The sequence below is a fragment of the Nothobranchius furzeri genome, chromosome 1, assembly GCF_043380555.1.
Source record: "Nothobranchius furzeri strain GRZ-AD chromosome 1, NfurGRZ-RIMD1, whole genome shotgun sequence".
Classification (NCBI taxonomy): Eukaryota; Metazoa; Chordata; class Actinopteri; order Cyprinodontiformes; family Nothobranchiidae; genus Nothobranchius; species Nothobranchius furzeri.
In genome coordinates this window covers 72,113,432-72,136,135 of record NC_091741.1, presented here as the reverse complement: position 1 = coordinate 72,136,135, position 22,704 = coordinate 72,113,432, and the positions used below count along the sequence as shown (strand labels likewise).

Sequence of the window (22,704 nt, the reverse complement as noted above, 5' to 3'; positions counted from 1 at the left end):
GCCATCCGGCAAAATAGGATCGATTCTGTTTTTGCCGGACGCCGGAGCACCTCCGCAGTCAATGGACAGAAATCACAACCGCCCAACAGGAAAGGGAGCAAGCACAACTTCCGCTATTTCACAATAAATCGATAAACAAAAGGCGTTTTTTGTTTCATATGCACAGGTTAAACAGCTTTTAACAACTATCAATGGCAGCTGAACTTTAAATGCACAAAAATAAGCCATAAATACAGTTTCTACTATCAAAGTAGTCACACTTTGTTGATCCAAACACTGCTGATCTCTCAACACAAATGATGGGCAGATTAAACAGTTCATGCTGATGCTTCTCCCACACAACGGGTGTTTGGATCTAACTTCCGCGTTTATTGCTCGGACTGTATCGCAAGATCTTGAAAATCCCGCGCATGCCTGTTTGCGCACCTCAGGTCTCCGCACCGGAGCGGAGCCGTTGTAGAGCGGGTAGCAGTAAAAAAAAAGAGTTCGGAAGCGACCGGCTGCGGAAGGTGGAGCGGAGGTAGTGGAATTTTGGGGTTATTCTCCAGCTTTCAAAAGTTGTGACAAATACTCTGTTTACTGGTTTAATTTAAGAGTTGTATCTAAAGATTTAGTTTTGTGTGTTTTAGCTGTGAATTTAAAGCATTTTCAGCGATTTTTCACACTCGCAACTCCCTTCATGGGGGGTGCTTGTAAGAGCTTCTGGCCTGGTCTCTGTCAAGCCGGACGCTGACTCAGGTCCAACCCCTCCTCTTTCCTCTGTAACCCCACTGAGTACACATTGGGGGTACCACAGTGTGTTCCAGTTTCCAGAAACACAGTAATGAGGATGTTAATTGTCTATGACAGTACGAGATGTGCCCATCAGGGGGTCCGTGGCCCCTAATGGAGTCCAGAGCCGGTTACCTTCAGTTATTAGTTTTAATTTTCACAACGCATTAAATCCCAAACATGGACTTGTTTCTGCATTTTCTTCTGACCACAAACATCTGTGCACAGTTTATACTGGTGATGATGTCCAAATACGTTTTTGGGTCCACGCTGCTGGAAACACACGCCTCTCCAGAGATGGACGACAAATCACAGAACAGAATGTGCATGTGCTTGTGTGTGCGTGTGTGTGCGCGTGTGTGCGCGTGTGTGTGTGTGTGTGTGTGTGTGTGTGTGTGTGTGTGTGTGTGTGTGTGTGTGTGTGTGTGTGTGTGTGTGTGTGTGTGTGTGTGTGTGTGTGTGTGCTTACATGTAAGTCTGAAGTCCTGCTGGACTGATGAAGAACAGGATGAAATGTGAGATTTGTTTGAAAGCAAATGAGAGTCGGCCCTCTCAGCCCTAATCAGTGTTATCTTACTTTTGTACCCGGCCGTAGTGCAACTCTACTGTGAATATTTGACCTAAATTATTTAGGTTTTTAATTAATCTATAATAATTAATAACCCTGTCATAAGTTTAGTACAATAAACAAATCATTATGGACTTTAGAGAAGACAAATTAGCAGTATGTGTTTTTAATTAAACTGGTTTCACATTTTGTCAATGACCTGATGTCTTCTGTGTAAAATAAAATCATGTCTTCACTTCACTTCATCACTGATCAGGATTTTAGTGTTGGAGCAAACCTGAAAACAGTGCCCTCTATAGACTAAACTATGAAGATTCTCATCAGTCAGTTGTAGATTTATGATTTTTGAGTACATATTTTATTTATACAGGTACCTCACAAATAAAGCAGAAAAGGCACTCAGTAGTACTTAATATAACACAAGTTATGTAAATTATTGTCAAGGAAGTGGAGTTATTGTCTAGGAAATTGTGCTTTTTCTGTTTTGATCAAACAGCAAATGTGAAAAATCTCAGTTTAAACGTGTTCTTTGTGTTTCCTACAGTTACAGCTTGAGCGGGGGACATGGCCAGTTCTCGATCAACCCAGCCACAGGACAGATTATCACTAGCTCCCTGCTGGACCGAGAGGAAAGGGCCAATTACCAGCTGCTGGTTGTTGCAACAGATGGAGGGCAGCCTGAGGGCTTGTCCAGTTCAGCCACGGTGTCTGTGACGGTGTCCGACATCAATGACAACCCGCCACGCTTCCATCACCACCCGTATGTCACTCATATCCCTGCCTCCACTGCAGCAGGTTAGTAGCCACTTTTTAAAGATCACCTTTTTTAGACCTAATAATTTATAAGTTTTTTAATTAAGCTTTGCTTGATCAATAATGTCCTTTATTATGACAGGATTTACATTCAGGAATCTCAATATTAGTCCTTGATAAGTCCCAAGTGTGTAAATATTTTCTATGAGAGGTTCTTAAATTACATTTAGTTAACTCTCTAATTAGTTTTCATATAATTGTTTTCTCTTTTTTGAGAAATGTGCATTTTTCTAGTTATAAAAATATTGAATGACTAGATTTTTAGCAAATGTTAGGTCCTGCATTTGAAAATAAATTAAAAACTTGCTAAATGAAACTTTTACATTGAGTACGAAAAAATTGCTTTGATGCCTTTTTGTGATTACAGGTTCCTTGGTTTTCGCTGTCACGGTCACCGATGAGGACTCAGGTTCAAATGCCCAGCTGCACTATTCCCTGATGGGGCGTAACTCGGAGAAATTCAAGATTGACCCAGTGAGAGGTGCCATTATCGCCAACGAGAGGTTGACTGGAAGTTCCGAAGTTACCCTCACAGTTCAAGTTAAAGATAGTGGTTCTAACCCCAAAACGGACATGACAACGGTGACTGTTCGATTTGTTACTGGAGGAAACTTTCCTGTCATCAAGCTGAAGGAGCGCAGCTTCACATTTCCAGAGAATCAGCCCAACAACCACATAGTTACAACAGTGATGGGGTCTTCAAGGAGGGGTGGACCATTGTCGTATTACATTGCAAGTGGCAATCTGGATAATGCCTTTCATATAGACCAGCTCTCAGGGGAGTTATCCATCAGACATCCTCTGGATTATGAGCACATTCAGAAATACGTTCTGTGGGTTGAAGCCAGAGACCAAGGCTTCCCACCTTATTCCTCCTATGAGAAACTGGAAATAACTTTGCTTGATGTTAACGACAATCACCCAGTGTTTGATAAAGATCCATTTCATGCTGACATCCTGGAGAATCTCTCACCTCAGCGTGTGCTGATAGTCTCTGCCATTGATCTTGACAGCGGCCCTAATGGACAACTGGAATATGCCCTCATTGATGGCAACAAAGAAAACAGTTTTAGTATCAATCGAGCTACTGGTGAAATACGAACCACTAGGCCATTGGACCGAGAGAAGGTGGCACTGTACACTTTGAAAGTAAAAGCCGCTGACCGGGGCTCGCCACCCAAAAACACAGTAGTGAAAGTTCTAATCAAGGTTTTAGATCTGAATGATAACGCTCCACGGTTTTCCAAGATATTTAGTGCTACAGTGGCTGAAAATGCTCCTGTTGGCTACACTGTCACCAGAGTCACCACCACAGACGAGGATGCTGGTTCAAATGCTATTAGTCGATATTCAATTACAGATACCAGCCTTCCGTTCAGTATTAACGCAAACACAGGATACATAACAATCAGCAGGCCACTCAATAGAGAGGACACCAATCACTACATTGTCAAAGTGACTGCACATGACTCTGGCTGGACAGTAAGCACAGATGTCACCATTTTTATAACAGATATTAATGATAATGCCCCAAGATTCAGTCGCCCTTCTTACTATCTGGACTACCCAGAGCTCACTGAGGTGGGCTCCCTGGTCACACAGGTGTCTGCCACTGATCCGGACGAGGGTGTCAATGGCAAAATTTTCTATTTCATCCGATCCCAGTCAGAATATTTTAGAATCAACTCCAGCACAGGAGAGGTTTTTGTGAAGCAGCAGTTGAAATATCAAAATTCCACTGGTGCTGGTAGTTTGAATATAAATCGCCACAGCTTCATTGTCACAGCCTCAGATCGAGCAGTTAAGCCTTTGATGAGCGAGACAACGGTGATTGTAAACATTGTGGACAGCAACGACAACCCACCTGAGTTTGACTCACCTAGCTACTTCACTCCAGTCACTAAAAGTGTCAAAGTTGGCACCAGACTGATCAGAGTTGTAGCACAAGATAAAAAAGACTTTGGCCTTAATTCTGAAGTTGAGTACCAAATAATAGGAGGAAATAGTTCAGGTAAATTTAGATTGGATAAAACAAGCGGATGGATTACTGTTGCCTCTTCCCTCATGTCTGATATAAATAAAATGTACCTCATTGACCTCTCTGCAAGTGACGGAGGAAATCCTCCTCTTTCAGCCAAAACAACACTGAGAATTGCAGTCACAGAGGAAAACCACCACACGCCTGAGTTCTCACAAAGCCAAATCTCAGCCACCGTACCTGAAAGCCTTGCTGTTGGAACAGCAATAAGGACCCTTTCTGCCAGAGACAAAGATAAAGAAATGAATGGCCTTATCACTTACAATATAACTTCAGGCAATGAGAAAGGTTTGTTTGCACTTAACAGTAAAACCGGAGTGTTGACATTAGCTCAACCATTAGACTTTGAAGAGAAGCAGCAACATGAGCTCAGAGTTTCTGCCACTGATGGTGGTTGGATTTCAAAAACCAGCCATGTCTCTGTCACAGTACATGTCACAGATGTGAACGACAACTCTCCTGTTTTTGATCCTGATGAGTTCTTCCCCGTTGTACAAGAAAACGTTCCCAGTGGTACAACAGTGCTCAAAATGAATGCCACAGACCACGATTCAGGGGCAAATGCAGTCATGGCCTATGTGATTCAGTCCTCAGACAGCGACCTCTTTGTTATTGACCCAAACACAGGCACCATCACCACCCAGGGCTTCTTGGATTATGAAGCCAAGCAGGTCTACCATTTAACAGTTAAGGCCTTCAATGTCCCAGACGAAGAGCGTTGCAGCTTCGCCAATGTCAACATTCAGCTGAAGGGAGCCAATGAATATGTTCCCCGCTTTGTCTCCAAACAGTACTACTTTGAAATCTCTGAAGCTGCTCCAAAAGGCACAGTTGTCGGGGAAGTATTTGCTAGTGATCGAGACCAAGGAGACGATGGAGTGGTTTACTACCTCATTTTTGGAAAGAGCAGAAAGAAAGGCTTTAGCATCAACAAGAAAACTGGTCAGATTTATGTCACAGGTACTTTAGACCGTGAGAAAGAAGAAAAAATTTCTCTGAAGGTGCTGGCAAAGAACGCAGGAAGCATCCATGGAGCAGATATCGATGAAGTGTTTGTCAATATAACTATTCTTGATGCCAATGATCCTCCTGTTTTTACCCAAGATCTGTATGACGTGCAGGTCAGTGAAGGTCTGTCACCTGGTGGTCTCGTTACATTTGTAAGTGCTGAAGACTCGGATTCAGTCCCCAGCTGGAGCAGGTTTTCTTACTCCATTGTTCCTCAAATTGATAAAAACATTTTTACGATAAATCCAAAAACTGGTCAGGTCTCTGTGGCTGCAGAGCTGGACAGAGAAACAACACCTGTGTATAATCTGACTGTTCTTGCCATTGATACTGGTACACCTCCTGCCACTGGAAGCACCACTGTCATTGTGAATCTGGAAGATATTAATGATAATGGTCCAACGCTGACAACCACCTATGCTGAGGTAATGGAGAACCAGAGAGCTGGTTCAGCAGTTGCAGCACTGTCTGCCTCAGACCCAGATCTAGCCCCCAACCAAGGTCCTTTCTTATACAGCCTCCTGAGTTCTGGTTCTGCAAACAGCTACTTCAGCCTCAGTTCATCTGGGGTGTTGACCACCAGCCGGGAGATAGACAGAGAGCAGATTAGTGACTACTACCTCTATGTTGTGATTAAAGACTCTGGTGTGCCTCAGATGTCCTCCACTGGAACAATTCACATCAAAATAAATGATCAGAATGACAACCCTTCGGAGCCACGTTCCATGGAAATCTTTGTCTTCTACTTTGGAAACACCTTTCCTGGAGGTTCTCTGGGAGATGTTAAACCACAAGATCCTGACATTCATGACAGGTTCCACTGCTCCCTCATTCCTCCGTCATCTGGGCTGTTTACTATCCCAACAGGAACCTGCAACCTCAATTCCAAAGCACGCTCAACAGATGGAACTTTTGACATAATCATTCGCAGCAGTGATGGTGTCCATGGTTCAGTTAGCAATACAGCCAGAGTTGTTTTCATGAGCTTCAACAATGCCACAGTGGATAACAGCATACTCATCCGGCTCCAGTCTGAAGGAGTCAAAAGCTTCCTCACTAACCACTACCTCAGCTTCTTACGAATTGCCAACTCTCAGCTTGCAGGACTAGGCACAGGGGTGCTGCTTTATGGAGTGTTTGAGCTCAACAATCAGACTTTTCTCGTGGCAGCTGTGAAACGGGGCCATGGACAATATGTGAGCCCTAGTGGCGTAGCCACATTCTTCCAGAGTATCAAAGACATTTTATATAGACAGAGCGGGGTGCAAATAGATGCGGTGGACCATGATCCATGCATGCATAACCCGTGCCAGAATGGAGGCAGCTGCAAGCGGCGTCTCAGTGTCGGGCCTGATATGAAGACAGAAGAAAGTGTCCCTGTGATCCTTGTTTCCAACTACCCCCTGCAGCCGTATGCTTGTAGCTGCAGGCCAGGATATGCAGGAGCTCTGTGCGAGACAGACATCGACGAGTGCCAGCCATCACCCTGCCACAATGGTGGCACCTGCCACAATCTAGTGGGGGGTTTCTCCTGCACCTGTCCTGAGGGTTTCACTGGGATGGCCTGCGAGAGGGATATCAATGAATGCCTTTCCAATCCCTGCAAGAATGGGGCGCTGTGCCAGAATTTTCCTGGGGGCTTCAACTGTCTCTGTAAATCTGGATTTGCAGGTACGCAGAAGTCATATTTTATATTTGTCTGCACGGTCATTCCAAAAAGGCTTGGAAAAATGAAGTCAGGGTACACACAGATAATAAGTAACATGGTCCCACACACAAGCGTTGGTCCAATAAAAATATTTTCTGCCAAAGACGTTTTTTTTTTTTTGGGTTGCTAGTTGAGAGTATCAGCTGTGATGCAAATGATCATTCTGTTTTATCGATGACCTTAACCCTTTGATGCATGAATTATGAAATTTTCAACCATGATTTTTGCAAACAATTTTTTTCATTCATCTTTAGGTGTGAATGAAACTAATTTCAACACATTTTTTGTAACATTTAATAATTTACAAATAATTTATTACATGTCCACCTCAGTGGACAGCGTGCATTCTGAACATGAAATATGGTGGCTTGACCTACTGAAGTCCAAATGGAGGGGCTCAAATGCAGTAAAGTCTTCAACAGCTGTGCTTAATAGCAAAAAAAAAAAAAAAAAAAAAAAACTATTTTGAGTACCTGTCCAGTGTAGTGACCATTATGCATCAAAGGGTTAATCAGGAGACAGGTCTTCATTATCCACAAATTGCACCAATGTCCCATTATCTTGTGTTTTTATGCACATGCAGCTTTAACCACACACAGAAACATTTCTAATCCAGTACAGAGTTTCTCATTCGGCTATGTTTTGTCTGATTTGACAAATGAGCAGCTTTATAAAAGATCCAGTCAGACCTTTTAATTTGGAAATCTAATGAATATGGTGCATTATTGGCCCTGATAAAGGGAAGTGGATTTTAATGGGAGCTACTTAGAACAATCATTTGGATCCTGCACAATAATCCAGCTCTGGCTGCAGCATCTGAAAGACATTTTGAAAGAAGGCCGTATCGGGCAGTTTGCCTGTAGCCGAGTCATTACTGTCCCTTTTATTATGACGATAAAAATGGTCACAAATCTTTAGGATTTTATCAAGATGGATTACCCTCTTGCAGAAATGCACCTTTTGACTTACAGTAGTTTGTGTGCCCTCATGTTGAACTCTTAGCTTCCTGTTTTCCACAACTGCTGTTTGGCAGCCAAATCCATCTTCATTAAGCAACTTGTCTCTGGATTTACAGCGTTAAATGGACTTCTGAAGTTCATTGTCAGTTTGTTTCTGTTGCACCATGTGCCTTTTACGATTTATGTCTACTGTATTTATCATTTTTACATTCCTTATCAAGATGTTAAAGCTGTCAGTTTATTTGAGTTTTCATGCATGTGTGGCAGCCATTCATACACAGTTCAGCTATTGTGCACTGCAAAGAAAAGAAAGAAAAAGAAAAGGCAACGCGACCTTGCAGTACGTTTGAAAGCATGATTATTCTTTCAGATGAATCAGCCAATTGAATGAGATCATCTTTTTTTCTAAAAAGTTTCAAGATGTTGTGGATAAAATTACATCATCTTGGACACGTCTTGTGCATTTTAAAAAGCACCAAACACTTGAACTTAAAGCTTCCTGTATTGTATTATATGGTTCTTTTACTGTGCTTGTAAGGTTGATTATACGTTTTTTTATTTTTTATTTTTTTGTATTCATTTTTTTTGCAGTGTATATCTCAGCTGTGATGTTTTTAAAAGTCCTGCATGGAAGTGATCTGTGTTCCCTTCGGGGTTTCTGTGCGTTGTCTGCCACCCCATCCATTTTGATTTGTGTTGTTCTGTGAACTCAGGCAAAACGTGTGATTCCATCATCAATCACTGTGAGTGTAACCCTTGTTTTAATGGCGGTTCCTGTCAGAATCGGGTGGATGGATATTACTGTCATTGTCCATTTGGTAAGTAATTACTGGAAGAGTACTGGGTATTAAAGAAGCCTGGTAATTTTTAAAGCACAGAGGATAATTCTACTTTAAAACGGGGGAGGAAAAAAACAGTTCCAGTCCTAAACTATAATTTCATAAACAAATGTCACTGACATTTCATTTTGTCCCTCTTTTTTGCAGTATTTAAAAAATGATGGGTGTGTGTTGAAGATTAAATTAGGAGATTAAAGACTTGGCTTCCCTTGAGAAAGTCATTTCACCCACCACCTTTCATGCCAAAGCTTTAAAATATCTTACATCCTGAAATGATTTTGCTGTAGCACTTTTGGTCAAAACTGTAAAAAGAGAGAGAGAGAGATGTTTGATCTCACACAATACTTTGTGTGATAATTTAACATTTCTTTTCCTTTCTGGGAAATGTATTAAAATCTGTCCAATGGTTTATGAAATAACTTGATTCTAATTATTAGTAAAGTTTTAAAGAGCAGGTTCACTAAGAAAACATTTTTTACTTATCATTTAGAAAATGATCAATCACTCTGAGTTTTTTATGCAGGCTGAACATGAAAATAGTCTCCTACACCTATCTCCTGCATTAGCTTCTGATAGAAAATAGATGGAAAAACGGTTGGGTCAGAAAAGCCTGACAGATCTTTGTCACACTGTTGCATCTCAGGTAGTAGAAGTTAAATGTTAGCATTAACAACTCCACCACACAGCAGAACTCCTTCAAGCTGGTGTTATTTCAGGAGATATGCAGAACAAACAAAGTCAGTGATAGAGTTGCATTGATGTTAGCCAATCAGAGGTGAGATACTTTCCAAATATTAGGAACTAAGACACCAAATCCTGTCATCTGAAGCTACTTTCTCTTCTAGCTCATTTCTATGTACTCAAACAGGCCCATCTGAGTTTTTTTCCCCAGAGTATGACTTACAAGGCATTAATTCCTACTAGAGACCACTGCAAATGTATTAAAAATAAGAGTAAAGCTGACCTTTAAGGAAACATGACGTGCTGATGCTCAGAGTATGCATGAGAGGTGGCTCCCAGCAACTGCGACATCAAATATTAGAGTTAGTATCATCTGTAAAATAAGGGAGACATTTTTTATTTTACCAAGTTTTATTATTCTACAATTGCAAATTTTCACATAAACTGAACATTTAATCTTCATCACAACATATCCTGATGCATTCACTGGCTCCCTCTGATTTGTTGTTTGGTTTTCTTTGTCTTCAGGGGTTTTCGGCAAACACTGCGAGCTAAACAGCTACGGTTTTGAGGAGCTCTCATACATGGAGTTTCCCTCTCTGGATCCCAACAATAACTACATTTACATCAAGTTTGCTACTCTTAAAAGCAATGCACTGCTGATGTACAACCACGATAATCAAACTGGCGACAAGGCGGAGTTCTTGGCTTTGGAAGTCATCGAGGGACGGCTGTGCTTCTCGTTTAACCTGGGCAGTGGAACGTATAAACTGATGACAATGATAAAAGTTTCAGACGGGCAGTTCCACACTGTGATCGCCAGGAGAGCTGGGATGGTAAGATGTTTAAGAAATTAGTTCACATGTTGACAGTTTTCCATCTTGAATTATGCTGAATTTAATGCCTTATTAGTTTTTATGGTTCTAGTTGCAGAATGTGTAAGGGATTAATGCCTTGCTCCTTAAATACTGAAACCTGCATCCGCATTTCTGTTCTCGTACCATCAGATGATGAATGCATTCTCAAACTGCTGGTAACTCAGCTTATGGGTTTAATGATACTTTACTGCATGCCAGGATCCAAAATGCCCTGAAATATAAAATTGTGTCTCCTTTACTTTAAATGAGAAGCTTTTCCATGCCAGCAGCACAATGGCATTGAAAGAGGATAAAAGTAAAGTCCAGCTAGGCCCCGTCAAATCGCTTGTAATGCCGCTCTCCTGCTGGACTTCAAATCTGTCATTTCCCGCCGAGCAGCGGGCTTTCACAGGAAACTGGTAAAATCATTAAATTGTCAGTTTTGAAATTCTGGGGTGGAAAGGAATACAGCACTTATTGAGAGCACCTAGTGTTCTGTGAATATTGAGGTGGCTGAGTTTGAGCTCTTGAAGTGTGAATAAGAAATGTCTGAGTCGACTCCTGCGAGCGCTGTAAAGCGAACCTGATCACCGTGTTGGCAAAAGCTGGTGTGGTCCATTTTGGTGGTCAGGTTTGAGGTCAGTTCCCAGTTCCTGTGCCTGAGTTATGAGCCAGTCTCAAAAACCACGGACAGACATGCACTGCGTCTGCATGAGGTAATAGGAAGGAGCACAGAGTTCATCAAAGATACGTCATCATCTTTGGAGGTTGATTTTTCATCAGAAACAATAAATGTCACTAAACTAGTTCAGTGAAATTTGGAACACAAAACTTGTCTGAACAAGGAAATTAAGCAAGTGAAGATATATAGACACAGATTACCATTTAGTTTCACTCTGAGCTGATTTGAAAATACAAACCTTAATAATATCAGTCAAGTGCATTTTTAATAATCTGTGCATCGTGTGTTTTTCTGTCTCTACCTGTAAATGTGCCATTGGAGAATAAAAACAGAATTAAGGAGAGGAGAGCAGTTAACGCAGTTACTATAGGCGACTTTTTGCAGACACTAAATTTCCAAGAAAATTTTAAATGTCTTCGTGATTTTGTGCTTGTGTGTATCAACATTGGAAATAAATTGTGGCATTCATTCTTATATATATTAATGTAGTCACAAAAGATATTTATGTTCTTGCAAATGTTTAAAATGTTCATATACTGTCTCTAATAAGTCACAATTTAGTTCCATAGGTCCCCAAGCGTTCCCAAAATTGTCTTGCATTTAGTGACTGAAAACCAAAGTCAGTGTCTCAGTGGGTTGCACCTACCTGTTGATGGGCTAATGTGCATGACAGATATTCAAAGTCCCTGTGAACTCCTTCTATCCATCTAGAATCTTTCTCAATTTAAATTCAGTGAACCAGACAGTCCTAGAATGATGAGAACACTTTGGGAGGAGTTAGCAATCAGATTGAGAATAAAATGAGTATAATCTGTGATCAATTTGAGACACAAACCACTTTGTGACAAAACTAACAAGGAAATTACATCCTCGGTTCCATGTGACCTGGCCATAAACAACAACAAAACAAAAAACAACAATTAATTCACAAATAACATTGTTAGAAGTATGTCCCACACACCAATTCACAGCTATGTCAGGTGACATTTTACTGTTTTTATTGACATTTTATGTTGCAGCCCATGGAGATATGATAATAAAATAGTTTTAGGATACACTGTCTTGGGATACACTGTCTTTTGTATTACTAAAAAGTACTTCAGGACTACGCAAATATGGATGAAATTAGGCCGAAATCAATTAGCTGGATCAGTTGAAAGAAAATGACAGAAAACCAGTGATGAAAGCCAAGTCAGTTTGTTTTGAGTCACAAGACAAACTAAAGTCTTCTGTGAAGTCAGTCTGCAAATATATTTGACAGTTTAGTTTGTCTGTTGTTGCTCAGTGCCAACAGCCAATCATCAAGCTTTTGATTTGTACCAAACAGGCATGGAACAAACGCAGAACATCGGTTAGTCAGCCTGCACAGAGAAACAGAAAGCAACACTGCGGTCCATCCGTTGGAGAAGAATAATGATCTCCATCAGTACTTTTCTTCAGTGTTAGTAGAACACATGAAAAACACATTTTCATGTTGCATTTGGTCCTAATTTATCAATGTTTCTTGTGATATTTGTTTACCTTTTCATAATGTGAGATCTTTGTTAGTCAGTGGAAGGAAAGTTAGGACTGAATGAGTGCAAGTGGGTCTGAAATGTTCAAGATACTGTATGGCTTTAGTGTATTTTTGGTATATTTATAGCTTTGTATCTACATGCATTTGACAGAATAGACGTGTGTGTGTGTGTGTGTGTGTGTGTGTGTGTGTGTGTGTGTGTGTGTGTGTGTGTGTGTGTGTGTGTGTGTGTGTGTGTGTGTGTGTGTGTGTGTGTGTGTGTGTGTGTCAGCAGGGTCGTGCTCTCCTGGATGATTTGTGTCAGAGATCCGGGCCAGTGTGGTCCGTGTTTACTTAAACTCCAGGAGAGGTGGAGCGTGATTGCTCCGGTTTTTCAACACTCTCACACACTTTTCCGGACGGTTTCCTCACCAGCCCATTTCTTTTCTTCCTCGTGGTTTCGTTCTCTCAGAGCGCAAAAACGAGAGACGACAGGCCCACATCTGGACAAATGCTTTAGTGCCACAAACGGGAAGCAGGACACTTTTCCTGTAATGTCTGGCATGTCTGCGTCACTTCTTTATCAAATTTGACAGAAAAATGAAAAATATTTTGTCTACACATGGACATAGCTTGTAGTAAATACACTTTTAGTTTTTATCCATTTTTATCAAGTTGCATTTATTTCAATCTTTGTGAAATTGGAACAAAAAACATATTTTTCACTATTTACCCGATAAAGTTAAAGTCCAGCTTTAAAGTAAATAGATATTTTACTTTGATTGAGATAAAACTGACATTCTATCAATCTACATCCCTTAAAGGGACATTCCACCCAAAATAGATTTTTTGTCTGTTGACTTACTTCCCAGCGTTAGACAAGTGGGAACAAACAAAATTTTGCCAGCCCAGACATTCTCCTGACCCAGCTGTACTCCTTTAGCTTTAGCTTAGCATAAAACACTGAACGTGAAGGGATCCAACTAGCATTGTGACTTAAAAGTCCTTATAATCACTCAGTAGTGATCCCAGTTCTGCTTGGTGACCTAAATAGGCTGATTGCAAGTGAAAATAATTAGTAAGATAAAGACTTGGACTACTTTATGACAAAGCACAGCTGTAAGCCTCCGCTGGCAGCCCCAAAGACACCTGCTTCTGTAAACACAGATGCACATGTTCTGCAAACTGGCATAAAATACACACACACACACACACACACACACACACACACACACACACACACACACACACACACACACACACACACACACACACACACACACACGAGCTCCAATCACCCCTGTGCAAATGTGATGTGCTTTGTTTTTGCTCCTGTTATCATTGTTTATGTTTGTGTGTGTGTGTTGCATGAAATTTTTTTTAAGCTGGCAGAGATGCAGTATTTATTGGGCTGGTCAAAATAGATTTTTTCCCACTTATCTAACTCTGGTAAAACAATGCCAGACAAAATTACAACTTTGGGTGGACTATCCCTTTAAATCGCAGAAGCAAGATGGCACACAGTGTTTGATATTCTACACCAGGGCTATTCAATACCAGGCCTCGAGGACCAGTATCCAGCACATTTGGTTTTAACAAGGCTTCAGCACACCTGATTTCAATTAGCAGGTGATTAACAGAGCCTGATGAGCTGCTGCACAGGTGGTTCAACCACTGAATCTAGTGTGTTGGAGTAGAGGAACCAGTAGAACGTGCTGGATACCGGCCCTCGAGGCCTGGAATTGAATGCCCCTGCTCTACATGTACCTCTCTCTTCAAATACTCAGTTTGTCCTCTGGGTGGCTAATTTCATGATGAATCTGTCAATTATTTTTAACTCATTAACTGTCATTTCCCGATCAGAAAGCCCCTGGCTGCCAGCATTTTGGAGCGTTTTTACTGTTTTTTGAAGAGTCACAGAACATTGTGCTCTATGATGTCAACGCCAAAGCTACCAAAAGAAAGAGTAGACTCACTTCTTACATCAGGATGAATTTGCATGTTTCTGGCGTTATTCATTCTTTCATAATCTGTTGTTGAATTGTGAGCTGCAGAAGCAGTTCCGGTTCGCGCCTCGCTTTTTTCACAGCAGCGGTCCAAAACGATCTCCTAGTTCATGGATTTTCTGCTTCCTGATCATGTGACGTGTGATATATACGTGGATGAAGGTCAGCTTTAGAGCCGTGGCATTTATTATCACGGTGTGGAGGCTTGTTCTGTCGCCCACCCCGTAAAAAAATGCAATTGACGACTTAAGTCGTCACTGGCAGCGAGCGGTTGAATTTAAAATGACGGCTTTAGTTGTCACTGGCAGTAAATGAGTTAAATATAATTTAGTTTAAAAAATGTATTTTATTCAATGAAGTGGTTTATTGTAATTATGGGTTAAATATATGCTTGTCTCAGCCAGCCACACTCCAAGGTTTTTTTTTTTTTAGGGTTTTTTGGTGGTGGGGGTGGTGGGGTGGGGTTGGGGTTGGGGCTTGGGGGTGGTGGTGGTGGTGGTGGTGGTGGGGTGGGGGTGGGTTTGAAAAAAAAACACAAACAGTACAGGAGTAGTTTTTTTTCCTCACCAACTCAGAGATAAATAACCATGTAGTCATGAGATTCTGATACCTTGGATAACACATTAAATGTGTATTTAGTGAGTCATGTTGAAAGTCATACACCATTAAGGATCATTATGATATTTTTATTAGCTTGTAAAAACAAGAAATGTAACTGCGCAAAATGGTGAATTTACCTCCAACCAGTTTATATTTGGGTATCTGTTAGATACACCCTATAAATCCTGCAGAGGTCTGGAGGTCCCAGCTGACCCTAGTATTAAGGGAGACACCCCAATCAGATCATCAGTCCATCAGAGTCCACAGAAACAACTGCTCACGTTCACTCCTACAACCAGGTCAGAGTCGACAGTAAACTTAGCATGCAGGTTTTACAGGAACTGACACCCAAGTCTCAAATAAACATTTCTTTCTACTTGTTGTTGTGAGGAAATTTAACTTGATTTTAAAGAAAAGACTGATGTGGATGTGCAGTTTATTTTATTTTTGGTGAAGGATGGTCTTTTTGAAGCAGTTTGACTCATGTCATCTTACAGGCTGCATCTCTGACTGTGGACCTGTGTGGTGAGGACCAGGAGCCAGGTTACTGCGCTGTGAGCAACGTGGCAGTTCACACGGACTGGTAGGACTCACACACACACACACACACACACACACACACACACACACACACACACACACACACACACACACACACACACACACACACACACACACACACACGTTTGTCTGTCTTAGTGAGGACCATCTATTGACTTCCATTCATTTCTGTGACTGCATTGTGCCTAACCCATACCCTAACCCTGACCTAATCTAAAACTTAATTGACACCATACCTCTAAAACCAACTGGTAAGTTTTTACAAAAAGTGAGGGACACAAAAATGTCCTCACTTTTGAAAAAGGTCCTCTCACTGTTGATTAAAACCTCACAATGGTTCTCAGTAGGTAGTCAGTACAAGAACACACACACACACACACACTCACTCAAACCTTAACTGCATCCTGTTTTTATATCAAGTCTGCGTATGTTAAAAAAACCTTTCTCTGAGTGACATGGATTTATCAATATGTTTATCAATAACCCATTTCCTATAGTCGGAGAGAAAAAGGAGACAATGAACAACAAGTCAAACAGTTATAACTGTGGCAAGATGCACGAGGCAAAGTGCACCGAACATCCGGTCACAGAGTTTATTTATAGAGAGATGGGAGTGGAGAAAGAGAGATTGTGTCTGTGTGTCAAGAACGTGTGTGTGTGTGTGTGTGCGTGTGTCTTGTGTGGGTGTGTCTGAATAAGTGAGCATGCAGAGAGGCATAGAGCAATACATTTACATTCAGTTGATTGAGTCCATGATCAAGAATTAATAAACATACATTCTTCCATAACACTGAGAAAGGTTAACAAAAAGTCATGTTTGAAAACTTTAAACTTGACTGAATTTCTGTGCTTTTCCTCGATGTTTGTGTAGGATCCTGGACGTGCAGCCCAACAGGCTCTCGGTCGGAGGTGTCTGGTCAATAGAACCTGTCCTTCATCGCCGCGGTCAGATTGCCACCCACGACTTTGTCGGCTGTATCATGGAGCTTGCTGTAAATGGACGCCCGCTGGAACCCAGTCAGGCGCTGGCATCGCGGGGAATCCTTGACAGGTCTGCAGCGCCCACCCGCCATCAGACTCTCTCCATCTCTTCCCTCATCTGTCCATCTTGTCTAACCTTCTCCACTCCCGCTGCGGGACATCTGTTCACACTTTTAGACCCTCTCAGTTGTTTCTAAAGAGATGTTTTTTTTTACCTACAATCGGCAGACTTTTGACAAGGGAAACGACTGCTGGATTCCAGAGAATTTCCATCTGACTTGAATAGCAAGGCAGAGACAGGTCTATTGTTATGCTAATTCTTCAGCTTTCTTCATGAGGTTTATATTGGTGCACTTGGAGACAAATCAAAGCTCATCTGCCCCTGTTTTTATAGCTTCTTTTTTATTTAGACCCCCGGGTTTCTTTGGTGTGAGGCTGACTTGTTCAACTGTCCATCTGATCGTCAGTTTGTGTGTCCTTGTGTCTCTAGATGCCCGAGACTGGAAGGAGCCTGCACCTCCAGCCCCTGTAGACATGGAGGAACCTGTTTGGACCATTGGTCATGGCAGCAGTGTCAGTGTGTGGACGGCTTTACTGGCAAATTCTGTGAGAAGTGTGAGTATCTGTTTTTGAAGTGACTTTTCTTGATGAGGCTGCACTTACAGAAGAATATTCTACCATAATTTATACCCTGTCCCGCCTGGTTTATGAAAATGCATGATGAAGTCTAAAATAGGCCACATCACTGACTTTCGTCTCAAGGCGTTTCACTACGTAAGTTACCAGACTCGATGTGAAGGAGCTAAAAAAAAAGACAGAATCTTCTGAGGCTGATGAAAAAAGGGCCAAAGAGTTACAGATAAAGTGTGAATACAACAGTGTGTGTGTGGAGGTATTACCACTGCTTGAAGTGGAAGAAAACAAGTGCCGGTACTCCCCTTCGAAAAATATTGTATCTGTATCACCTAGTGGGCTAACGTCTGACTGGCAAGAAAAGGAAACCAGCATACAGAAAGTCTGGAAAATAAAAATAAACGTAGGCATGTTGAATGTAGGCAAGTAAATGTAGTAATGTAGACTTCGTGAATTTATTATAATTTTTATAATTAACTGTGTGACTATTTATCAATTTCCAAAACAATAAAGATAAATAACAGAAAGCTCAATTAGTCATTTTATATTTAGTCCTTATGCATTTTGTTTGGAGAATAATCTGTACTTGCAGAAACGTTTGCAAGTGCAGATTATGTTCAATTCGATGCTTTGTTTGGAGATTATTTGACCTTTTTTTGTCTTTGTTAGCTCATAAATTTTAAAGAAAGTTGTTTTTCATACATATTATGGTAAATTAGAGCCAGATGTATTTTTAGCCTATTTTTTCTGCCTATCACAACTAAAAGTACAGATTAAATACAGCTAATGTGACTATGTCCTCCTGTACATAATAGAAGCAGCTGTGATCATGTTTTATTTATTCACCAAACCACAGATTTACCTGCATTTTTTCCTTAAGTTATGATAATGTTGAGAAAATGTTGGTGACTGGTCCCAAGGCAATAGCTGGGAAACTTACACTCACCGTCCACTTTATTGGGTACACCTTGCTAGTACTGGGTTGGACCCCCTTTTGCCATCAGAGCTGCCGTAGTCCTTTGTGGCATAGATTCAACAAGGTACTGGAACATTCCTCAGAGAGTTTGGTCCATACTGACATGATAGCATCATGCAGTAGCTGCAGATTTGTCAGCTGCAGATTCATGATGCAAATCTCCCGTTCCACCACATCCCAAAGGTGCTCTGTTGGATTGAGATCTGACGAGTGTGAAGGCCATATGAGTACAGTGAACTCATTGTCATGTTCAAGAAGGCAGTCTGAGATGATTCAAGTTTTATGACATGGGGCATTATCCTGCTGGAAGGTCCGTCAGAAGATGGGTACACTGTGGTCATAAAGGGATGGACATGCTCAGCAACAATACTCAGGTAGACTGTGGCGTTGCAACGATGATCAATTAATACTAAGGGGCCCAAAGTGTGCCAAGAAATGTTCCGCACACCATTACACCACCGCCACCAGTTTGAACCGTTGATAAAAGGCAGGATGGATCCATGCTTTCATGTTGTTGACACCAAATTCTGACCCAAACATCTGAATGTTGCAGCAGAAATTGAGAATCATCAGACCAAGCAACATTTTTCCAATCTTCTTTTGTCTGATTTTGGTGAGTCTTTGTGAATTGTAGCCTCAATTTCCTGTTCTTAGCTGACAGAAGTGGCACCTGAAGTGGTCTTCTCCTGCTGTAGCCCATCTGTCTCAAAGTTCGATGAGTTGTAGGTTCAGAAATGCTCTTCTGCATTCTTTGGTTTTAATGAGTGGTTATTTGAATTCCTGTTACCTTTCTATCAGCTCAAACTAGTCAGGCCATTCTCCTCTGACCTCTGGCATCAACAACGCATTTTCACTCACAGAACTGCCGCTCACTGGATGTTTTCCCTTTTTTCGGACCATTCTCTGTAAACCATGGAGATGGTTGTGCGTGACAACTGCGCTGCAGTTGTTAGCACTGTTGCCTCGCAGCACGAAGGTTGCAGGTTCGAAACTCAGCTGCGGCCTTTCTGCGTGGAGTTGCGTGTTCTCCCCATGCATGCATGGGTTTCCTCCGGGTACTCCGGTTTCCCCCACAGATCACAACATGCCCTATAGGTTATAAATTGTAAGTCGCTTTGGATAAAAGCGTCTGCCAAATGAATAAACATAAACATAAACATCCCAGAAGATCAGCAGTTTCTGAAATACTTAGACCAGCCCGTCTGGCACCGACAACCATGCCACTATCAAAGTCACTAAAGTCACCTTTCTTCCCCATTCTGAAGCTCGGTTTGAACTTAAGCGGATCGTCTTGACCCACCAGTTGCCTTCATGTGATTGGCTGATTAGTGTATTGCATTAATGAGTAGGTGGACAGGTGTACCCAATAAAGTGGCCAGTGAGTATGTTCTCATGTTGTAAAAAAAACTGACCCAAGTCATACCAAACTATATGAAGCTTTTGTTATATAGATCTATAATATAGATCAGCAAAATGTTGAATTCATGGGTGGTTTGAGTTGCTACAGCAACGGCCAGATTCGGCCAATGGCTTAGCAACCCCAACTCTTGAACCCCCCCCCCCCCCCTTTCTAAAATGTAACACAAGCTCATAAATCTAATTTGGAAAATACAATTAAATTACTTAAACAATCAGATTTATGACGTTATTGAGCTCATAAGTTACATAAGATTACGTGAATTGCATTTATGTCTCAGCCATTTAATTACACTTCTCTCTATAAGCCTCCTTCTGTGAGTTAGTAAGTAATTCAGTGTCCTGCTCAAAGGCACATGGGCTGTTACGCAGATTCGCTCATTTATTAGAAGGTTTGTGTTACTACCACTGAAAGAATCAGGACAATATGTGACTAAAACTGAAATTAGGAGAATAATCAGAATCTGATGATCTGCCAGAAGCCAAGTGGATTTATTTCTAATGTGGTGTGCAAACTTTTATCCACCTCCATTCTTCAGACATAACAGCAGACACCGCTCTGTCCCTGGATGGAACCGGCCGACTAGACTACTCCCTGAAGGAAAGTCCCAAACGTGACGTCCTGCTGAGACAATCGCTGCAGGGTGAGACATCCAGCGCTGTCGAACCCAGTAGCTTGGAGGTGAAGTTCAGAACACGCAGCAAGACCGGCACACTGCTGCACTTTCAGGAAAGCAGCAACTATACCACCATCAAGGTGAGCAAGGAAACAGCTACATAAAGTTTTCCAATGACCTGGACTTCTCTTTTGTTCTCATTCAGTCACACAGAACATGTGTTTAGTTCTCGGTTGTACCTTAAACTAAAAAACACACTTCACCCTCTGTCGCCTGAACAACCTCTGAGGAGTTAAGTCCTGCAGGACTGATAAGCTATCGGCTAGTCTGCCTGTATGGTTGTTGTTGTTATTGTGTTTAAATAGAGTTAAAATCACATAGAACACCTAAACTAGGGCTATTCAAGGTAGGGGATCACAACCTCAATGTGGGTCTTTAAATGATCCTCAGAAATCACGTGAAACTGACAAAAATATTTTTTTATAAAATGTTTCTTGCCAATTTGTGTTAAAGCTAAAACTAATCATCAAATTAATATAGATAGTTTAAATCATTTAAGGCTGTTTGTTTATTTTGTAGAAATATGTTGCTGTTTGTGTTCATATTCAAGTCTTAGATATGAGGGTCGGGAGAGGAAAGCCACTGCTCTAAAGCAAGGCGGAACACTAAATAACCTTACTCACATTTGGGAGCAGAAATGGTTAAAACATGAAGAGAACATTCAAAGTTTGCCTTCCCTGTAATTAAAATTCAGAGTAATCCAACACAGGAAGTGGGTCGGACAAAGAACCTCAAAGTACTTCCAGCAAAACCCTCTAAAATTTCAGAAGAGCAACTTTTACTGATTTCGGATATCCTGGTCGGATATTTAAAGCTATGCAAACAGATGCATTTTTAAAATTGGAGTTAGTTTTTTTGAATCAGATAGGGTTAGGGTTAGACATTTATAATATATCAAAGCTCAAATAACAGATTTTAAAGGTAAAGAGGACAATTCGTTTCAGGTTAAAGAGACTGTTGCTGCATAGGAAGTAAAACGTTTCCTGTTACTTTGAGTTAATTGAAAAATACTAGCAAAAAAAAATCAACAGCTTTCCAGATTCAGCTCTCATCGCATCATTTTACTCTGTAAAAGAAAGGTTTTCTGTTTGTGTTCTTCCTTCAAAAGAACAAAACGTCACAAGCCCTGGATGAGCACCTCTTCACGGTACAGCCAAGGTTGTGGTGTGCAACATAAGACGGAGACTGAACACAGACTTTAGAAAAATAAGAAAAATTAATGAAAGTTAAAGTTTTAAAGAAGCAATGCCAAAATAAGCACAGGAAGTCCCAATGCTTGCTTTTTCTCCTCATCAATTAGTCCAGTGAAGGCATTAAGCCACCCAAAGACTTCTGAAGGGAGCATTAGGTGGAGGAGTGAGTAACAGTTGTGATAATTCTGTCTGACATTCTTCAATTACTCAGACGTGAGTATAAATTGCAGCAGACGCAGCCAGAACCGCTCTCCCTCTTCCTTTTAGCTCCTAATATGATGGGTTTAGTCTAAACGATTCCCTGGAAAAGGCGCTACATAAAACAGCAGAGACGTGATGGATGCAGCAGTTTTACTTGAAGAGGACCAATAAGTTTTCTGATTCCCTTTGTTGCAAAGTTCGAACAACGCAACTCAGAGCAGCAGAAGAAAATTCTGTTGGGTAAAAGAATCAGCGGTAGCCGATGACGTGCTGGCTCGCTGAAGAGGTGTTTCATTTTGTCACAAAATGTTTCAACCACTAAATCTTGTGACTTTATTTTATGGGTCAAAAGGTCAATGGAAATCCATGGGTCAGGTTCTGAGAAAAGGACTGGACATTTGTGACGGAAGAGTAACTGTTTCCTCCTGAATATGTGTTGTCCATGTGAAATCAGACGCTGATCTGATTGGTCAGCTCCGGCGAGTCACCTGACAGGACACCTCGTTGTGTCAGATGGAAGGAACGTTCGACATCATGTTTTAATAAGGAAAACAACAACAAAAATGTATTAATACACATATTAGACAGATTGGTCCTTTACATATAATCATTTTACAGTCAAGGGCCCACACATTTAGCTGGGTAGCTTACTCGTGTTTGTTTCACCCAAAGAACCAACCAAACACACATTTCTGTACATTTCTGTGCTGAGTTTAGTGCGATTTCTGAGGTAACCTTCACAACACCACCTATGTATCCGTCCATATCCATCCTCTTCCTCCCAGCACACCAGCAGTCATCACCACTCCTGTCTTCTTGTATAAACGTTAAAAAGCCTTTCACAGATCTTCCTCTGTCACCTCCTGCTCCTGTTTTTTCTCCTCTCATCCTGCTCAACACCTCCTTCCCTCTGACTGATCCTGGGCAGCTTCCCAACGAGGTCTGTACGTTCATTCATCGTCCTCAATTTTCCTTTCAGACTCCCTTCTTTCTCAGCACCAGCAGCCACTTCCCTCTGCAGAATGAAGCTTTCAAAAGCTA

The 22,704-nt window shown here is 41.3% G+C and overlaps 1 protein-coding gene across 1 annotated transcript in view; it reads left to right on the top strand.

The window, feature by feature from the left end:
- fat4 (FAT atypical cadherin 4) overlaps nucleotides 1-22,704 on the top strand; it is a 145,240-nt gene that overhangs the window by 114,506 nt on the left and 8,030 nt on the right. The window contains exons 8-15 of the mRNA XM_054739360.2: nucleotides 1,884-2,134; nucleotides 2,520-6,869; nucleotides 8,579-8,683; nucleotides 9,914-10,221; nucleotides 15,523-15,608; nucleotides 16,458-16,637; nucleotides 17,058-17,182; nucleotides 20,132-20,349. Coding sequence (XP_054595335.2) covers nucleotides 1,884-2,134; nucleotides 2,520-6,869; nucleotides 8,579-8,683; nucleotides 9,914-10,221; nucleotides 15,523-15,608; nucleotides 16,458-16,637; nucleotides 17,058-17,182; nucleotides 20,132-20,349 — 5,623 coding nt within the window. The remainder of the gene's footprint in view (nucleotides 1-1,883; nucleotides 2,135-2,519; nucleotides 6,870-8,578; nucleotides 8,684-9,913; nucleotides 10,222-15,522; nucleotides 15,609-16,457; nucleotides 16,638-17,057; nucleotides 17,183-20,131; nucleotides 20,350-22,704) is intronic.